This window comes from Hyperolius riggenbachi, chromosome 1 (genome assembly GCF_040937935.1).
Source record: "Hyperolius riggenbachi isolate aHypRig1 chromosome 1, aHypRig1.pri, whole genome shotgun sequence".
Taxonomy (NCBI): domain Eukaryota; kingdom Metazoa; phylum Chordata; class Amphibia; order Anura; family Hyperoliidae; genus Hyperolius; species Hyperolius riggenbachi.
In genome coordinates, this window is record NC_090646.1 from 346,392,082 (window position 1) to 346,407,012 (window position 14,931).

At 48.5% G+C, this 14,931-nt stretch overlaps 1 protein-coding gene across 1 annotated transcript in view; it reads left to right on the plus strand.

Moving 5' to 3' along the window:
• Positions 1-14,931, plus strand: part of POLRMT (RNA polymerase mitochondrial) — a 189,004-nt gene that overhangs the window by 95,462 nt on the left and 78,611 nt on the right. Inside the window, 2 exon segments of the mRNA XM_068234056.1 lie at positions 8,228-8,350; positions 8,445-8,624. Of these exon segments, the coding sequence (XP_068090157.1) occupies positions 8,228-8,350; positions 8,445-8,624 (303 nt within the window).

The window sequence follows — 14,931 nt, forward strand, 5'->3', positions numbered from 1 at the left end:
TGCCAGAAGGGAGCAGGTTACCTTGAGTTGCTTGGGGCAAGGAAATGGGTGATTGTCTTGACCATATGAGGTGCTTTGAGTCTGTATGCAGTTCCTCTGAGAGTGCTAATGGGATTATCTGCCTGACTGTTTGAACTCAGGAGACGGCCCATTGTCTCAATACACAAAGCCAGAGGACCAGGGTCTGGAGACTAACACAGGAACGTTTGAAATGTACATGACAGGCTATTAGAAATGGGTGAAGTCCTGTTGATACCATTTTTTACCTGTGGAAATTAAATCATTAGTGGAGGTGCTATAGTACCCTTTTCATGTATGTGGATCTCTGGAAATCCCATTTATGTCTGAGAACTGAGACAGGAAAAAGCCGTAATCAAGTTTTCACCTGGAGTTGAAAGACTCACTTCACAATCTTTGATGTATGGACTTTTACCTGGAAATGGAATATGTCTGAGATTTAATTAAAACCTAGTTCCTCCCCAAGGAAGTTGCAGCCTACAGGCGTAGCTCAGAGTATAAAAAGCAGAGGCGGATGCCTAGTGACTTTCTTCTCTCGGAGGTAGCGAATAGCTAGGGAGGATCGCGACTCCTGGTCGAAACGGCGTCCTCCCGTCAAACAACGTTCTAACCTAAGCTGGTAACGTTCTTTTTTCCCCCGTTTATTTTTACTCAAATATCCGTGTGTGGTATCTTTGTAACTCTTAATTGTGTAACTTTTTTACTTTGTCTTTTTGTAATCTTTTTGTATATATTAAGTTCTGCATTGTTCTACGTTTTTCTAGAATATTAAATTATTATTTAATAAGTTTGACTTCTGCTGTACTAAACTAACACTCATAGCCTAGAAGAGACTGAAGTGTAACCGTGTATAAGTTCATGCCTAATTGTACGCTTGAGCAACACTACCGTATGAAATTGTAATTGCATTGTGTGTGGGGGCGTTTTTCATACGTTGGCCTAAGCGCGCAGCTGACCCAACGTACGAACAACGCCAGTGCGAGTAGCGACAGCAGAGTGGCTAACAGTATCGTTCGGAACGACTGCTAGTGGGTCTTTGCTTCACGACAGTGTAAGATTGCAACTGTGTGTGTGTGTGGGTGCGTGGCGTTCCCGTATTTGGCCTAAGCGCAACGCTGACCCAAATACGAAAACGCGGAGTGCGCGCTGAGGACTCGACAGCAGTGTGGAAGTGTCTAGCGAACCGCTAGTGGTGGCAGTGAGAGGTGTTCTGAGGGGTCCCAGCCTTGTTTTAGCTTGACTAAGGCTGCTTCCCCTCTCAGTCTGGTCAAACCCGCAGTCGGGAACCGTATACGCAGGCGTGCCGCGGGCCGGTTCCTGACATAATTGGCTGGCAGTGGTGGGATCGTTTAGTACATTAGTACGCAGTTTAGCTCGCTATTCTGAGTACTAAAGGCTGGAAGCTTGCTAGAAGCAACTAGCCTACAGAAGTCTACTCAGTGCAGAATCTATATACGTTGTTTTTTTTGTTCAAAGATACACACTTGGTATTTGCTTTCCCTCCCCCCCCCCCCCTTTTTTTTTTCTTTTTGCAACACGATGGCTCAGAAAGCATCCAGCTATGCAAGGCAAAACAAAGAGATGCTACTCAACCTGTGTGAGCACAAAGGCATCGAGACGGTGAGCGGCCAGACTAAGGAGCAGTTAGTTCGTGCGCTCGAGGAGTATGATGAGGCAGAGCAAGCCCGTGCTTCAACGTCAGCGGATGCAGCTCACGACACGCCAGAGGAGGAATCGCTCCCGCCACAGGATGCGAGTGGAGACGATGTCCTGGACGATCCGCCGAACACGGAAATGACATCTCTGGAAGCCGACCTACAGCTACTAGGTTCGGCTGAGCCTGAACTGCGCCTGAAGCTGATCCTACTGCACCGACAGGCAGAGAAGGAACAAGCGGCACAGCGACTCCAGGCCGAGAGGGAAAGAGCTGAACGGCAACACCAGCTGGAGCTGGCTAAACTTCAGCAGCAGAACCGGTCTGCTGGACCCGCAGAACGCGAAGGTGAGCGAGTCCACAGAATCCCCCTGGATAAGTTCCCCGCTATGGACAAGGACTCTGACATAGACACTTTCCTACAGGGGTTTGAAAGGACTTGTCGGCAGTATGGGGTGCCCCGTGAGCAGTGGGCAAGATACCTCACACCAGGGCTGAGAGGCAAGGCCCTGGAGGCATTTGTGAGTCTCCCCCAGGAGGAAGAAACAGACTTTGAGGCGATTAAGAAAGCCATTATTGCGCGATATCACCTCACGCCAGAGGTGTATCGCAAACGTTTCAGGACAGTGCAGCGAGGTCCTAATGACATTTACCTGGATCATGCTTGCAACCTGCGCACTGCCTTCCAGCAGTGGGTAAAAGGACTGGCTGTTGAAACCTTTGATGCCCTGCAGGAACTGATAATAAAAGACCAGTTCCTCCACACTTGCCCTGCTGAGGTCCGGCAGTTTGTACGGGACCGAGAGCCAAAGACCGTGGATGAGGCCGCGAAAGTTGCTGATGCCTACACGTCCAATCGAGCATCTGATTTTCGGAGGACTACGGCGCCCAGCTGGAAGGGAGAAAAGCCTGCGAGACCTTCTCCTCCGAGCACCCAGCGAAGCCAAGTCCCGCAGCCGCCTGGAGGTAGAACAGCCACCGTTGACACTCGGAGATGTTTTGCCTGTAACAAACCGGGTCACATCAGTGCTACGTGCCCAGAAAAGAAGAAGGAAGCCCCAAACTCTGGCGGGGCCCGGAATGCGTTGTGTGCCACCAGGAATGCAGGTAGCTATGCAGAGAATCTGCAACCTGTCACGGTTGGGGATACGGTTACCACCGGTCTAAGAGTCTCTGGAGCAGAGGTGACTCTAGTGCACCCCCAGCTTGTGAACCCTGAGGAGTACATTCCTGGCAAGACTATGGCTGTCAAAGGAGTTGGGGGTGTCACCCCCGCCATTCCCACCGCCTTGGTCCACCTGGATTGGGGGGCCGGCAGCGGAATGAAAGAAGAGGGGGTAACTGATGCCATCCCCACGAACGTTTTGTTGGGTACTGACCTGGGACGGTTAGTGGCCCGGTATGAGCCTACTCCAAACCCCATGGAGCCTGCATCCCCCGCAGAAGTTCAGGACTCTTGCAAGGTACTGTGTGATAATGCTGTGCAAGCGGGGAGTGCTGGTGAGGCCCCAGGGGCTACGGACTGTGTACTAGGAGCCAGCCCTAGTGAGTCTCCAGTGCCCAGGCCTGAAGGAGGACACGTTGTTACCATGAATGCAGATAATGTTGATGTAATATGTGATGTGTTGCATGATGACATATGTACAGTGAACGCTCCTTTAGCTGCAGTGGTGACCCGCAGTGCTCACCGGGCTGCAGCAGACGAATTGTCTACTGAAGGGGCTGATGTCACTGGGTCGGGCTCTTCCACTTCAGAGCCTGGCTCTTAGGACCCAGAGGCCTCTCAGTTTGCCACCTCCCTGGTGCCTGTGGCCGACAGCGCTGAGTTCTCCGAGGCTGTGCGACTTGATAGCAGCCTGGAAGAGCTCAGGAGTCTGGCGGACAGGGCACCGGTGGAGGGCGACAAAGTGAGGGTGTACTGGGAACACGGCAGACTGTACAGAGAGGTTATTCCCTCTGAGCCGTCTGAAGTGGAGGAGGCCGACCGGCAGTTGATTGTTCCCCACAGGTACAGGGAGCAGCTATTAAGAATAGCACATGAGGTGCCCCTGGCTGGTCACTTGGGGATCCGCAAGAGCAAATCCCGGCTTGCCCACAATTTTTATTGGCCCCACATGGGGACAGATATTGCTGATTTTTGCCGGTCTTGTGTCGCCTGTCAGCGGGTCGGCAAAGCAGGTGACACCGACAAAGCCCCACTGAGGCCCTTACCCATAATAGAGGAGCCCTTCCAAAGGGTTGCTGTTGACATAATTGGGCCTCTAGCAATACCCAGCAGCACAGGGAAACGTTTCATTCTTACGGTGGTAGATTATGCCACTCGCTACCCTGAAGCTGTAGCCCTGAGCTCCATACGGGCAGACAAGGTTGCGGACGCATTGGTGCGCATTTTCTCACGGGTCGGTTTTCCCCGTGAAATGCTCACCGATCACGGCCCGCAATTCATGTCGCGCCTAATGGAATGCCTCTGTAAACAAATGCAGGTAGAACACATCATGGCCAGCCCTTACCACCCCCAGACAAATGGGTTATGTGAGCGGTTCAATGGTACTCTGAAACAGATGCTAAGGGTGTTTGTTGAATCGCAAGGGAGAGACTGGGAGCGATACCTGCCCCACTTACTGTTTGCTTATCGTGAGGTGCCCCAGGCATCCACCGGGTTCTCGCCCTTTGAGCTATTATATGGGAGGAGGGTACGCGGACCCCTCGATCTCATTCGAGAGGTCTGGGAGGGGCAGGACATGGGTCCCGGGGTCTCCATAGTGGAATACGTTCTAAAGTTCCGGGAAAAGATGGACACCCTGGTGGGGTTAGTGCGAGAGAATCTGACTCAAGCCCAGGCCATCCAGAAGCAGTGGTATGACCACGGGGCTAGGGAGAGAGTTTATGAGGTAGGTCGCAAGGTATGGGTCCTAAACCCGATGCGACAGAATAAACTGCAGGCCGCTTGGGATGGGCCCTATACCATACATAGGAAGATTAGTGATGTGACCTATGTGGTCGCGCTGGATGACCGAGGTAAGCAGCTGAAAACATACCATGTAAATATGTTAAAGGAACATCATGCTAGAACCGCTTGCGCTCTCCCTGTCTACAGTTTGCTACCGGACGGTGAAGCAGAGGCCCTGGTTGACATCCTGGCATCCACCCAGGAAACCGACTCTGTTGCCGAGGTGCAGATCAATCCGGAGTTGACAGCAGAGCAGCAGGCTGGGCTATCTGATGTGCTGACCCTTTACCGTGGTACCTTTACAGCCCGCCCTGGTCTGACCAGCCTGGCTGTACACCATGTTGACACCGGAAATAACAAGCCGGTTAGACAGTCAGCCTATAGAGTCTTCCCTGAGGTTCAGGCCCACATCAGCAAGGAGATTGAGGAAATGCTGTCACTAGGGGTGATCCAACGGTCGCACAGCGCATGGGCATCACCTGTAGTGCTAGTACCCAAACGGGACCAGACCACTCGGTTCTGTGTAGATTATCGAAAACTAAATTTGATAACTGCGTCAGATGCTTACCCAATGCCGAGGGTCGACGAATTGTTAGATAAGCTAGCTGGCGCGCAATATCTAACAATCGTGGATTTGAGTCGGGGATACTGGCAGGTCCCTCTAACAGCTGAGGCACGGGAGAGGTCTGCCTTTATCACCCCCTCAGGTCTGTTTGAATTTAATGTAATGCCTTTTGGAATGAAAAATGCCCCGGCCACCTTCCAAAGGGTTGTAAATGGTCTCCTGGAAGGTTTGGAACACTGCGCTGTCGCCTACCTAGATGACATCGCCGTGTTTAGCGCCAACTGGAACGACCACTTAGCACAGCTGTCACAGGTTCTGGGACGCATCACTGCAGCAGGACTAACAGTCAAGCCTAGCAAGTGTCAGATAGGCAAGAAACAGGTACAGTACCTGGGACATGTGGTGGGGGGGGGGGAGAGCTTCGTCCAGATACTGGGAAGGTAGATGCCATTGTGTCCTGGCCCACCCCCCACACGAAGAAGCAGATTCAGTCCTTCTTAGGAACGGCTGGGTACTATAGAAAGTTTGTCCCCAACTACAGTGCCCTCGCCAAGCCATTGACAGATCTCACCAAAAAGAAGCTGCCCAAGCAGATTCTCTGGACGCCAGAATGTGAACAGTCATTCACAGCTCTGAAGAGGGCCCTAGCCAGCCCTCCCGTGTTGCAAGCGCCAGACTTCAGCCGACGGTTTGTAGTCCAGACGGACGCCTCAGCCTTTGTCCTAGGTGCTGTATTAAGCTAGGTAAACCAAACTGGGGAAGAACATCCGATTCTGTACTTAAGTCGGAAGCTGCTACCCCGGGAGGTAGCTTACGCCACCATAGAGAAGGAGTGCTTGGAAATTGTATGGGCCCTACAAAAGCTGCAGCACTATCTCTACGGTCGTGTATTCACCGTCGTAACCGACCACAACCCTCTTAGTTGGTTACATCGGGTTTCTGGGGACAATGGAAAACTGCTGAGATGGAGCTTAGTTCTCCAACAATATAGCTTCACCATTCAACATGGAAGGGGAGCAATCATGGGAATGCTGACAGACTGTCCCATCAAGCAGAACCAACAATGTAGGTGCTGGCAGGATAATCTGGGAAGATCATCTGCCTTGCACCAAGTTAACGGCGGAGGTGTGGAGATATATTGAGGTGCTGATGATATTAAGGATAACAGGAACATATTCTTTCATTTTTTTCTGCCAGAAGGGAGCAGGTTACCTTGAGTTGCTTGGGGCAAGGAAATGGGTGATTGTCTTGACCATATGAGGTGCTTTGAGTCTGTATGCAGTTCCTCTGAGAGTGCTAATGGGATTATCTGCCTGACTGTTTGAACTCAGGAGACGGCCCATTGTCTCAATACACAAAGCCAGAGGACCAGGGTCTGGAGACTAACACAGGAACGTTTGAAATGTACATGACAGGCTATTAGAAATGGGTGAAGTCCTGTTGATACCATTTTTTACCTGTGGAAATTAAATCATTAGTGGAGGTGCTATAGTACCCTTTTCATGTATGTGGATCTCTGGAAATCCCATTTATGTCTGAGAACTGAGACAGGAAAAAGCCGTAATCAAGTTTTCACCTGGAGTTGAAAGACTCACTTCACAATCTTTGATGTATGGACTTTTACCTGGAAATGGAATATGTCTGAGATTTAATTAAAACCTAGTTCCTCCCCAAGGAAGTTGCAGCCTACAGGCGTAGCTCAGAGTATAAAAAGCAGAGGCGGATGCCTAGTGACTTTCTTCTCTCGGAGGTAGCGAATAGCTAGGGAGGATCGCGACTCCTGGTCGAAACGGCGTCCTCCCGTCAAACAACGTTCTAACCTAAGCTGGTAACGTTCTTTTTTCCCCCGTTTATTTTTACTCAAATATCCGTGTGTGGTATCTTTGTAACTTTTAATTGTGTAACTTTTTTACTTTGTCTTTTTGTAATCTTTTTGTATATATTAAGTTCTGCATTGTTCTACGTTTTTCTAGAATATTAAATTATTATTTAATAAGTTTGACTTCTGCTGTACTAAACTAACACTCATAGCCTAGAAGAGACTGAAGTGTAACCGTGTATAAGTTCATGCCTAATTGTACGCTTGAGCAACACTACCGTATGAAATTGTAATTGCATTGTGTGTGGGGGCGTTTTTCATACGTTGGCCTAAGCGCGCAGCTGACCCAACGTACGAACAACGCCAGTGCGAGTAGCGACAGCAGAGTGGCTAACAGTATCGTTCGGAACGACTGCTAGTGGGTCTTTGCTTCACGACAGTGTAAGATTGCAACTGTGTGTGTGTGTGGGTGCGTGGCGTTCCCGTATTTGGCCTAAGCGCAACGCTGACCCAAATACGAAAACGCGGAGTGCGGGCTGAGGACTCGACAGCAGAGTGGAAGTGTCTAGCGAACCGCTAGTGGTGGCAGTGAGAGGTGTTCTGAGGGGTCCCAGCCTTGTTTTAGCTTGACTAAGGCTGCTTCCCCTCTCAGTCTGGTCAAACCCGCAGTCGGGAACCATATACGCAGGCGTGCCGCGGGCCGGTTCCTGACAGTTCGCCTTGTATAACTTTGTTCTATGTTGTATAACCTTATGTCTGTCATCCATGTATCGTTGTATATATTTATTGTTCAGCGCTGTGTAATATGTTAACACTTTATAAATACAATAAATAATAGCAATAATGTTTCCATTCACCAATCTCGCTAGTTTAAGTTCCGCCATGAATAAGACCGCCGCTGATGTACTGCTACATCCTGATTGTGTTATTGAGACTCAAACTGGATATGTATGGTTGTCCAGTTTGAGTTAACTAAATGACCGTATGCCAATTGATATCTTCTAGTCTTACATGTTTATAGTGACAGCTTCCAAAAAATGCCCAGTAGTGGTCGCACATGATTTCATTTTTTTATGTCTTGTGTTAATTTTTAAGCTTTTGCATAGTTTGTGTATAACTTTGGGGCTCTGTAAAGATTTTAGGACTCAAGACATTCAATGCTATAAAAAAAGTGTAATCTCAGTGTGACCGTTATGGATGAATGTCCTCTTGTCACTGCAGGATGGTTCATGCAATGGACTCCAGCATTATGCTGCTCTTGGAAGGGATGAAATTGGAGCAAAGTCTGTTAACTTAATGCCATGTGACACCCCACAAGATGTTTACAGTGAGGTTGCCCAACAGGTGAGATAATATGTAACAAAAGCAATTTCATTCTAGAAATTAGAATTTAATTTGTGTGTACGATGCTTTCTGTTGCAATTTTTATTGTCTTCAGGTTGAAGAATTTCGAAAAAGAGATGCTCAACAAGGAATAAAAGTTGCTCAGGTTCTAAAAGGTTTCATTGGCCGTAAAGTGGTAAAGCAAACGGTGATGACAGTAGTGTATGGCGTAACACGGTACGGGGGGCGCCTTCAGATTGAAAAAAGGCTTTGCGAGATGGATGCCTTTCCACAGGTAAAAGAACCCTATGAATTAATACATGGATTGCTTTCTAAGTTTTATATCTATATATAGCTATATACAGTATATCGTATATCCTCAAATATAAGTCAACCTCTTGACCTTTTGACCCTTAGTATGAAGGTGGCTACACACCATACAATTAAGAGATCCAATTTTTCACCAATTTGATAATTTCGTTCAGTTGGCCTGAGAAATCAAGAGCTTTTCTTTGTTTTCAAACGATAAATCCGATCGAATTTCCAGGTTTTTTTTATTTTTGGAGATTGGACATGTTGGAAATTTCAGGCCAACTTTATGAAAAATTGTATGGTGTGTGATTGATTGTCAATTATTTGATGTACAATTACAATCAATTTTTTCTGAGGTTTCAATTATAATACTTATGATTGTGGAAAAATTTAAAATAGGTGTGTGGTACATTGGTCAGATTTTTGAATTTTTACAATTCGTCAGATAGCTATTCTTGAATTTAACAGATATTTAAATAAGTGTGTGTGTGTGTCTGTCTGTCTGTCTGTCTGTCTGTCTGTCTGTCTGTCTGTCTGTCTGTCTGTCTGTGTGTGTCTGTGTGTGTCTGTGTGTGTCTGTGTGTGTGGCCACCTTGAGTCTATCCAGCAAGGTAACAGCTGCACTTGGGAACTAGGAGCAGTTAACCTCCTTGGCGGTTAATTTTTTTTTTGCCAAATGGGCAAAAATCCTTTTTTTTTTTTTACATTTTTTTTTGTTTCATGTAAAGCTACCAGAGTGGTAGCTACATGAAACACCACTAGAGGGCGCATGTGTCCCTCTAGTGCGATCGTCGCCGGCACTAATAGCAAACAGGGGAGCGCGTATATAACGGGTCCCCTTGTTTGGCTTCTCCTGTCGCCATGGCGACAATCGGAATGACGTCCTGACGTCAGGCGCACCCGATCCAGCCCATAGCGCTGCCCGGAACTCATTGGTCCGGGCAGCGCAGGGCTCTGGCGGGGGGGGGGCCTCTTTCGCCGCTGCGTGCGGGTGATCGCCGCAGGGCGGCGGCGATCAAGCTGTGCGCGCGGCTAGCAAAGTGCTGGCTGTGTGCACAGCACTTTGAATGGGGCGAATCGCCCCAATAGAGCCGGAGAAATCCTCCTGCGCGGCATAGCCCGAGCTCAGCTCGGGCTTACCGCCAGGGAGGTTAATGGCTGCATTACATCCGCTATTGCAGCCAATAACTCCTCCCAGCACCCGCATGCAGCTATGAACACTCTAATCTTTCCTTCACCCTAGGTAGTCAATGAGGCCAGTGTCTGCCTGCCCGCCCGCCCGCCCATAGGAAATCATTGTGAGCAGTATCTGCCCACCGTTGTGTTACGCCACGTTGTGGCCACCATATGTGTGTCCCATTTTGACCAGCATATGTGTGTGCCCCTTTGTGGCTAGCATCTGTTTTCCCCCTTAGGCCTCGTTTCCATGCAGCGCAGAGCCCCGTGGCTCTGCGCTGCGCGTCACTCCCGTGGCTCTGCGCTGCGCATCACTCCCGTGGCTCTGTGCTGCGCGTCACTCCCGTGGCTCTGCGCTGCGCGTCACTCCCGTGGCTCTGCGCTGCGCGTCACTCCCGTGGCTCTGCGCTGCGCGTCACTCCCGTGGCTCTGCGCTGCGCGTCACTCCCGTGGCTCTGCGCTGCGCGTCACTCCCGTGGCTCTGCGCTGCGCGTCACTCCCGTGGCTCTGCGCTGCGCGTCACTCCCGTGGCTCTGCGCTGCGCGTCACTCCCGTGGCTCTGCGCTGCGCGTCACTCCCGGCATGGGTGGGGCTTGCAATCCTATTCATTATGAAAAAAGGTCTGCTTTTATCCAAAAGATCTTTTCCTTTATTTCTGGATGTGTCCACAGCTTAAAGGAAATGTCCAGGATGATTAAAAAGTTAAAATCTACTTACCTGGGGCTTCCTCCAGCCCCTGTCAGCCATCCTGTGCCCTTGCCGCAGCTCCGCTCCCCACCGGTTGCCCGGAGTCCCCTCTGATACAAGAGGCCTACTTGCGTTCCAGCATGCGGCTCACATAGTCGCGCTGACGTCATCTGGACTGTACTTCAACTGCGCAGTGCAGTCCTGATGAGGTCAGTGTGACTCAGTGAGCCGCATGGTGAAGCGCAAGCAGATGCCGACCTGGCAAGGTCAACATCTGCACCGGAGGGGACCGGGAGCCACCAGAGCTGCATCAAGGGCACAGGTCAGCTGCCAGGACCTGGAGGAAGCCCCAGGTAAGTAGATTTTTACTTTTTATTTATTCTGAAACTTCCCTTTAAAACGACCACAAACATAATGTAGCTGACATGTTTTGAACAGTGATTAGTCCTTGAGCATAGCTAGTTACATAATGGCATTCTGAACACCTATATAGAAGCCCATGCACTTGTTCCACCCACGGTTCCCACCTGAAAGGTCGAGGAAATCCCTTGGAGGGAGAAAGGTGGGGTAGGGAGGTGAAATCGTCCTCCCCACCTGACCAATGCAAAGGTATTCAATGCGCCAAATTTTACCAGTCCTAGAATTAAAACTTATACAACAACCTGATTAGGATAAAACCATATACATGACCATAAAACACCAAAGAACAAACAATGTATGGAAAGCCGGAGCCAAAGGAAATAAAAATGATGAATTGCAAAAGGAGTATGTATAGGAGGAGAGACCAGGGTGCATCAGGATTATGTAGTGAGCACTAGGTCCCACCTGGGGTTTAAACCCTGGGGGATCCTGGTGCTCAAACGTAAAATCCACATGACCTCTCTTCTCAACAATCTCTTATATAGATCCCCTCCTCTCTTAGGGGGACCACACTTTCGATTCCCTGGAAAGAAAAGCCAGCCATGTTGCCCCATGTGAATCTCAAAAATGTTTGGCTGCATTCGTAATCTTTTGGGACGACCCCCCTACTCCAAGGTAATGGTCGGCTATCCTCTGCCTAAGTGGCCTAGTGGTACAACCTACATTTTGTAGGGAACAAAGTCTGCAGGTAATCAGATAAACAACATTTCTAGTACCACAATTAATAAACTGTTTAATTTCAAAACTACGGCCACTGGAAGCAGAGGCAGCCGATTTAGATTTATAATGCACATGGCAGTATCTGCAAGTGGAGACGCCACATTTGTAAGAATCCACTACAGACAGCCATGTGCTAGGATTGGGTCTTGACTCATAAAGACCCAAGGTGGGGGCACATCTGCTAGCAAACGTAACACTGTGTTTAAGAATAGGAGAAAGCCCAGTATCCGCCTCCAAAATGTCCTGAAGGTTTCCTTGTTTGCGGCAGGCAGCGTACGTCAGGGTCCCCAGCTTACAACATCATCCAGCCGAGCCAGCATCCTGTTGTGTGTGCCGTGTCCTCATCTTCCTCACTTGCTCCAGGCAGTTTACTTCAGCGTCCCTGGCTTCCAATGACTTCACCGCAGGACTTGGTTAGTGACTGTGCTTGGCTTGCTCTGCGCTTCATTAGACAAATGGGGGGGGGGGGACACGACATAAAGCAGGTGAGACCAACATCGAGGAGGAGGGTTAGGATAGACAGCGGGTGGGAGCATGGTGCTTGAGGTGCGTTTCTTATCCCGTCTATGAGTCAAAAATTTAGGTCTGACTCGAGTATATAAGTCGACCCCTGTACATTTACATTGTGAGTCAGAACAAAATGTCTGGACTTATAGTCGAGGATAAACGGTAATATATATAATACATCCATACTACCAGAAACCCTTGCATTTAAGCCAACTGAAAATAGTTTGCAGTTATGCTTGGAGTGCAAAGGGGCAGAATCTCTTATTGTTTTTATCTGCTACCCCAATGTGAAAGAACAGTGGCGCAGCAATAGGGGTTGCAGACGTAGCGACCGCATTAGGGCCCTGGGGTCAGAGGGGGCCCCAAGGAGCCTTCCCTCAAGCACAATATTAGCTCTCTATTGGCCCTGTGCTGTCACTTCTACAGATGCTTTTAATGGTAGTGATCATTAGCAAACTGTTTCCCATCCCCTACTTGCATCTCTGACACAGTGGAAATCCTTGGCAGGTTTTGGTGCGTATTTTCAATTGGTATGTATAGAATGCTTGGGATGGCCCCATGTAAAGCTTGCACCAGGGCCCATTTCTCCCTAGCTACGCCACTGTGAAAGAATGTCCACATACTGTATCTAGTGCATATAAGTGAGACAGGTGTTGAGTGTTGGTTCACACTTGCTGGAGAGGCATTGGGGTATGATGTACTACTTTAGGGGACAGTTCCAGTGTCTCCTGCCACTGGATCAGATGCATGCCATTCTTGTGGATGCATGGCAACACTTCCTCTGTCTAAAAAAAAATCTTTGTACTTTGTGGAAACAAAACTCAACATTGTGAAAATAGTTGTGTGAATATAATATTAGTAGTGGGTGGATGGTGTACTGGTTAAGGCAGTGGTGGGCAAACTACGGTCCGCAGGCCAGAACTGGTGTTTTTACACTTTCAAACCGAGCTGCTGCCCCATCCCTGCTTTCTGCCCCATCCTTGCTCACCACTAGTGCTATTGCCTATGTGTGCTTGAAGCATCAGAGCGGATGCGTAAAATGTATGCATGCCAGGGCAATCAGAGTGCAGGCATGCCTATGCAGCGCTCTCTCCACCATAGGAATTCTGTGACGTAGTGATGCAGAAGGTGGGCATGATCTCTACAGAAGCTTTCCCTGTGACACATGCAACACGGAGGGTGGATGTTCTGTCAGCTGCATGAATTTTTTTTTTCCAGGAGGGTGGCCAACTGATGCTACAGATGCTAGAATTCACGCACACCGGGTTTATTGAGATCCATAATGAAGATACAGTATATAACGTGAGATGCCAAAAGTTTACACCAAAGCGGAAAGTACAACAAATAATGTCTCCCAAAGAGAGTCGGGTCTGAATTATATCAACATACTGTATTGCTATAGGCTCGCTTACAGGATGTTGCTACAAGACCTGCAGTAGTGCAGTATAGGGATAACAAGTGACAAACCCGACACTTTCATATATCCAAACGGATAAAGAGTAAAATAACGAACAGTGCATGACCAAAAAATAACAAAACACATATTCTGAATAGTTCACCCTCTAACCCAGAGTGATAATCCAGTCCCCCAACCCAGAACCAAACTGAAGGGTGCACAAATATCCAAACTATCTAACTTACGTATCTGTGGAGTTAAGCCATGCAGACCAAATACTGTCAAACTTGGGAAGCGCACCCCTATGCTGATAAAAAGCCTTTCTATAAGGAAGCACCATATTAGCTGCTCTAATCCACTCTGAACAGCAGCGGACTGTGGATTCAATCCAGCATTTTGTAAATTGCTTACGTGCAAGATGCAGTACTTCAATCACAAGTGATCACAAGTATCACTGGCATGACATATGATTTGGTCCAGTTAACCTTAAAGGGAAGGTCCAAGCCAAAAAAAAAATGAGTTTCACTTACCTGGGGCTTCTACCAGCCCCATGTAGCCATCCTGTGCCCTCGTAGTCACTCACTGCTGCTCCAGTCCCCCGCTGGGAGCTTTCTGACCTCGGAGGTCAGGGCCGAATTGCGTACATTTTTACACATTCCCGCTAGTGCAGGAACATTAACGCATACATTTTTATGCGTTAGTGGTGCAACGCGTAAATTTTTGTTCCTGCACTAGCTGGAATGTGTAAAAATGTATGCAATGTGGCCCTGACCTCCGAGGTCAGAAAGCTGCCAGCGGGGGACTGGAGCAGCAGTGAGTGACTACGAGGGCACAGGATGGCTACATGGGGCTGGTATGGCCCCAGGTAAGTAAAACTCATTTTTTTTTTTTTTGCTTGAACCTTCCCTTTAAAGGGCAACTGAAGTGAGAAGACTATGGAGGCTGCCATGTTTGTTTCCTTTTAAACAATACCAGTTGCCTGGCAGCCCTGCTGGTTTGTTTGGCTGCAGAAGTGTATGACTCACTCCAGAAACAAGCATGCAGCTAATCTTGTCAGATCTGACATTAATGTCAGAAACACCTGATCTGCTGCATGCTTGTTCAGGGTCTAAGGCTGAAAGTATTAGAGGCAGAGGGTCAGCAGGGCTGCCATGCAACTGGTATTGCTTAAAAGGAATTAAACATTGGCAGCCTCCATATAACTCACTCTTCAGTTGTCCTAAAGAGAAACTCCAGTGAAAATAATCTAATAAAAAAGTGCTTCATTTTTCCAATAATTATCTGTAAATGATTTAGTCAGTGTTTTCCCGTTGTAAAATCTTTCCTCTCCCTGATGTACATTATGACATTTACCACATAGGGACATTTTTACTGCTGGCAGGTG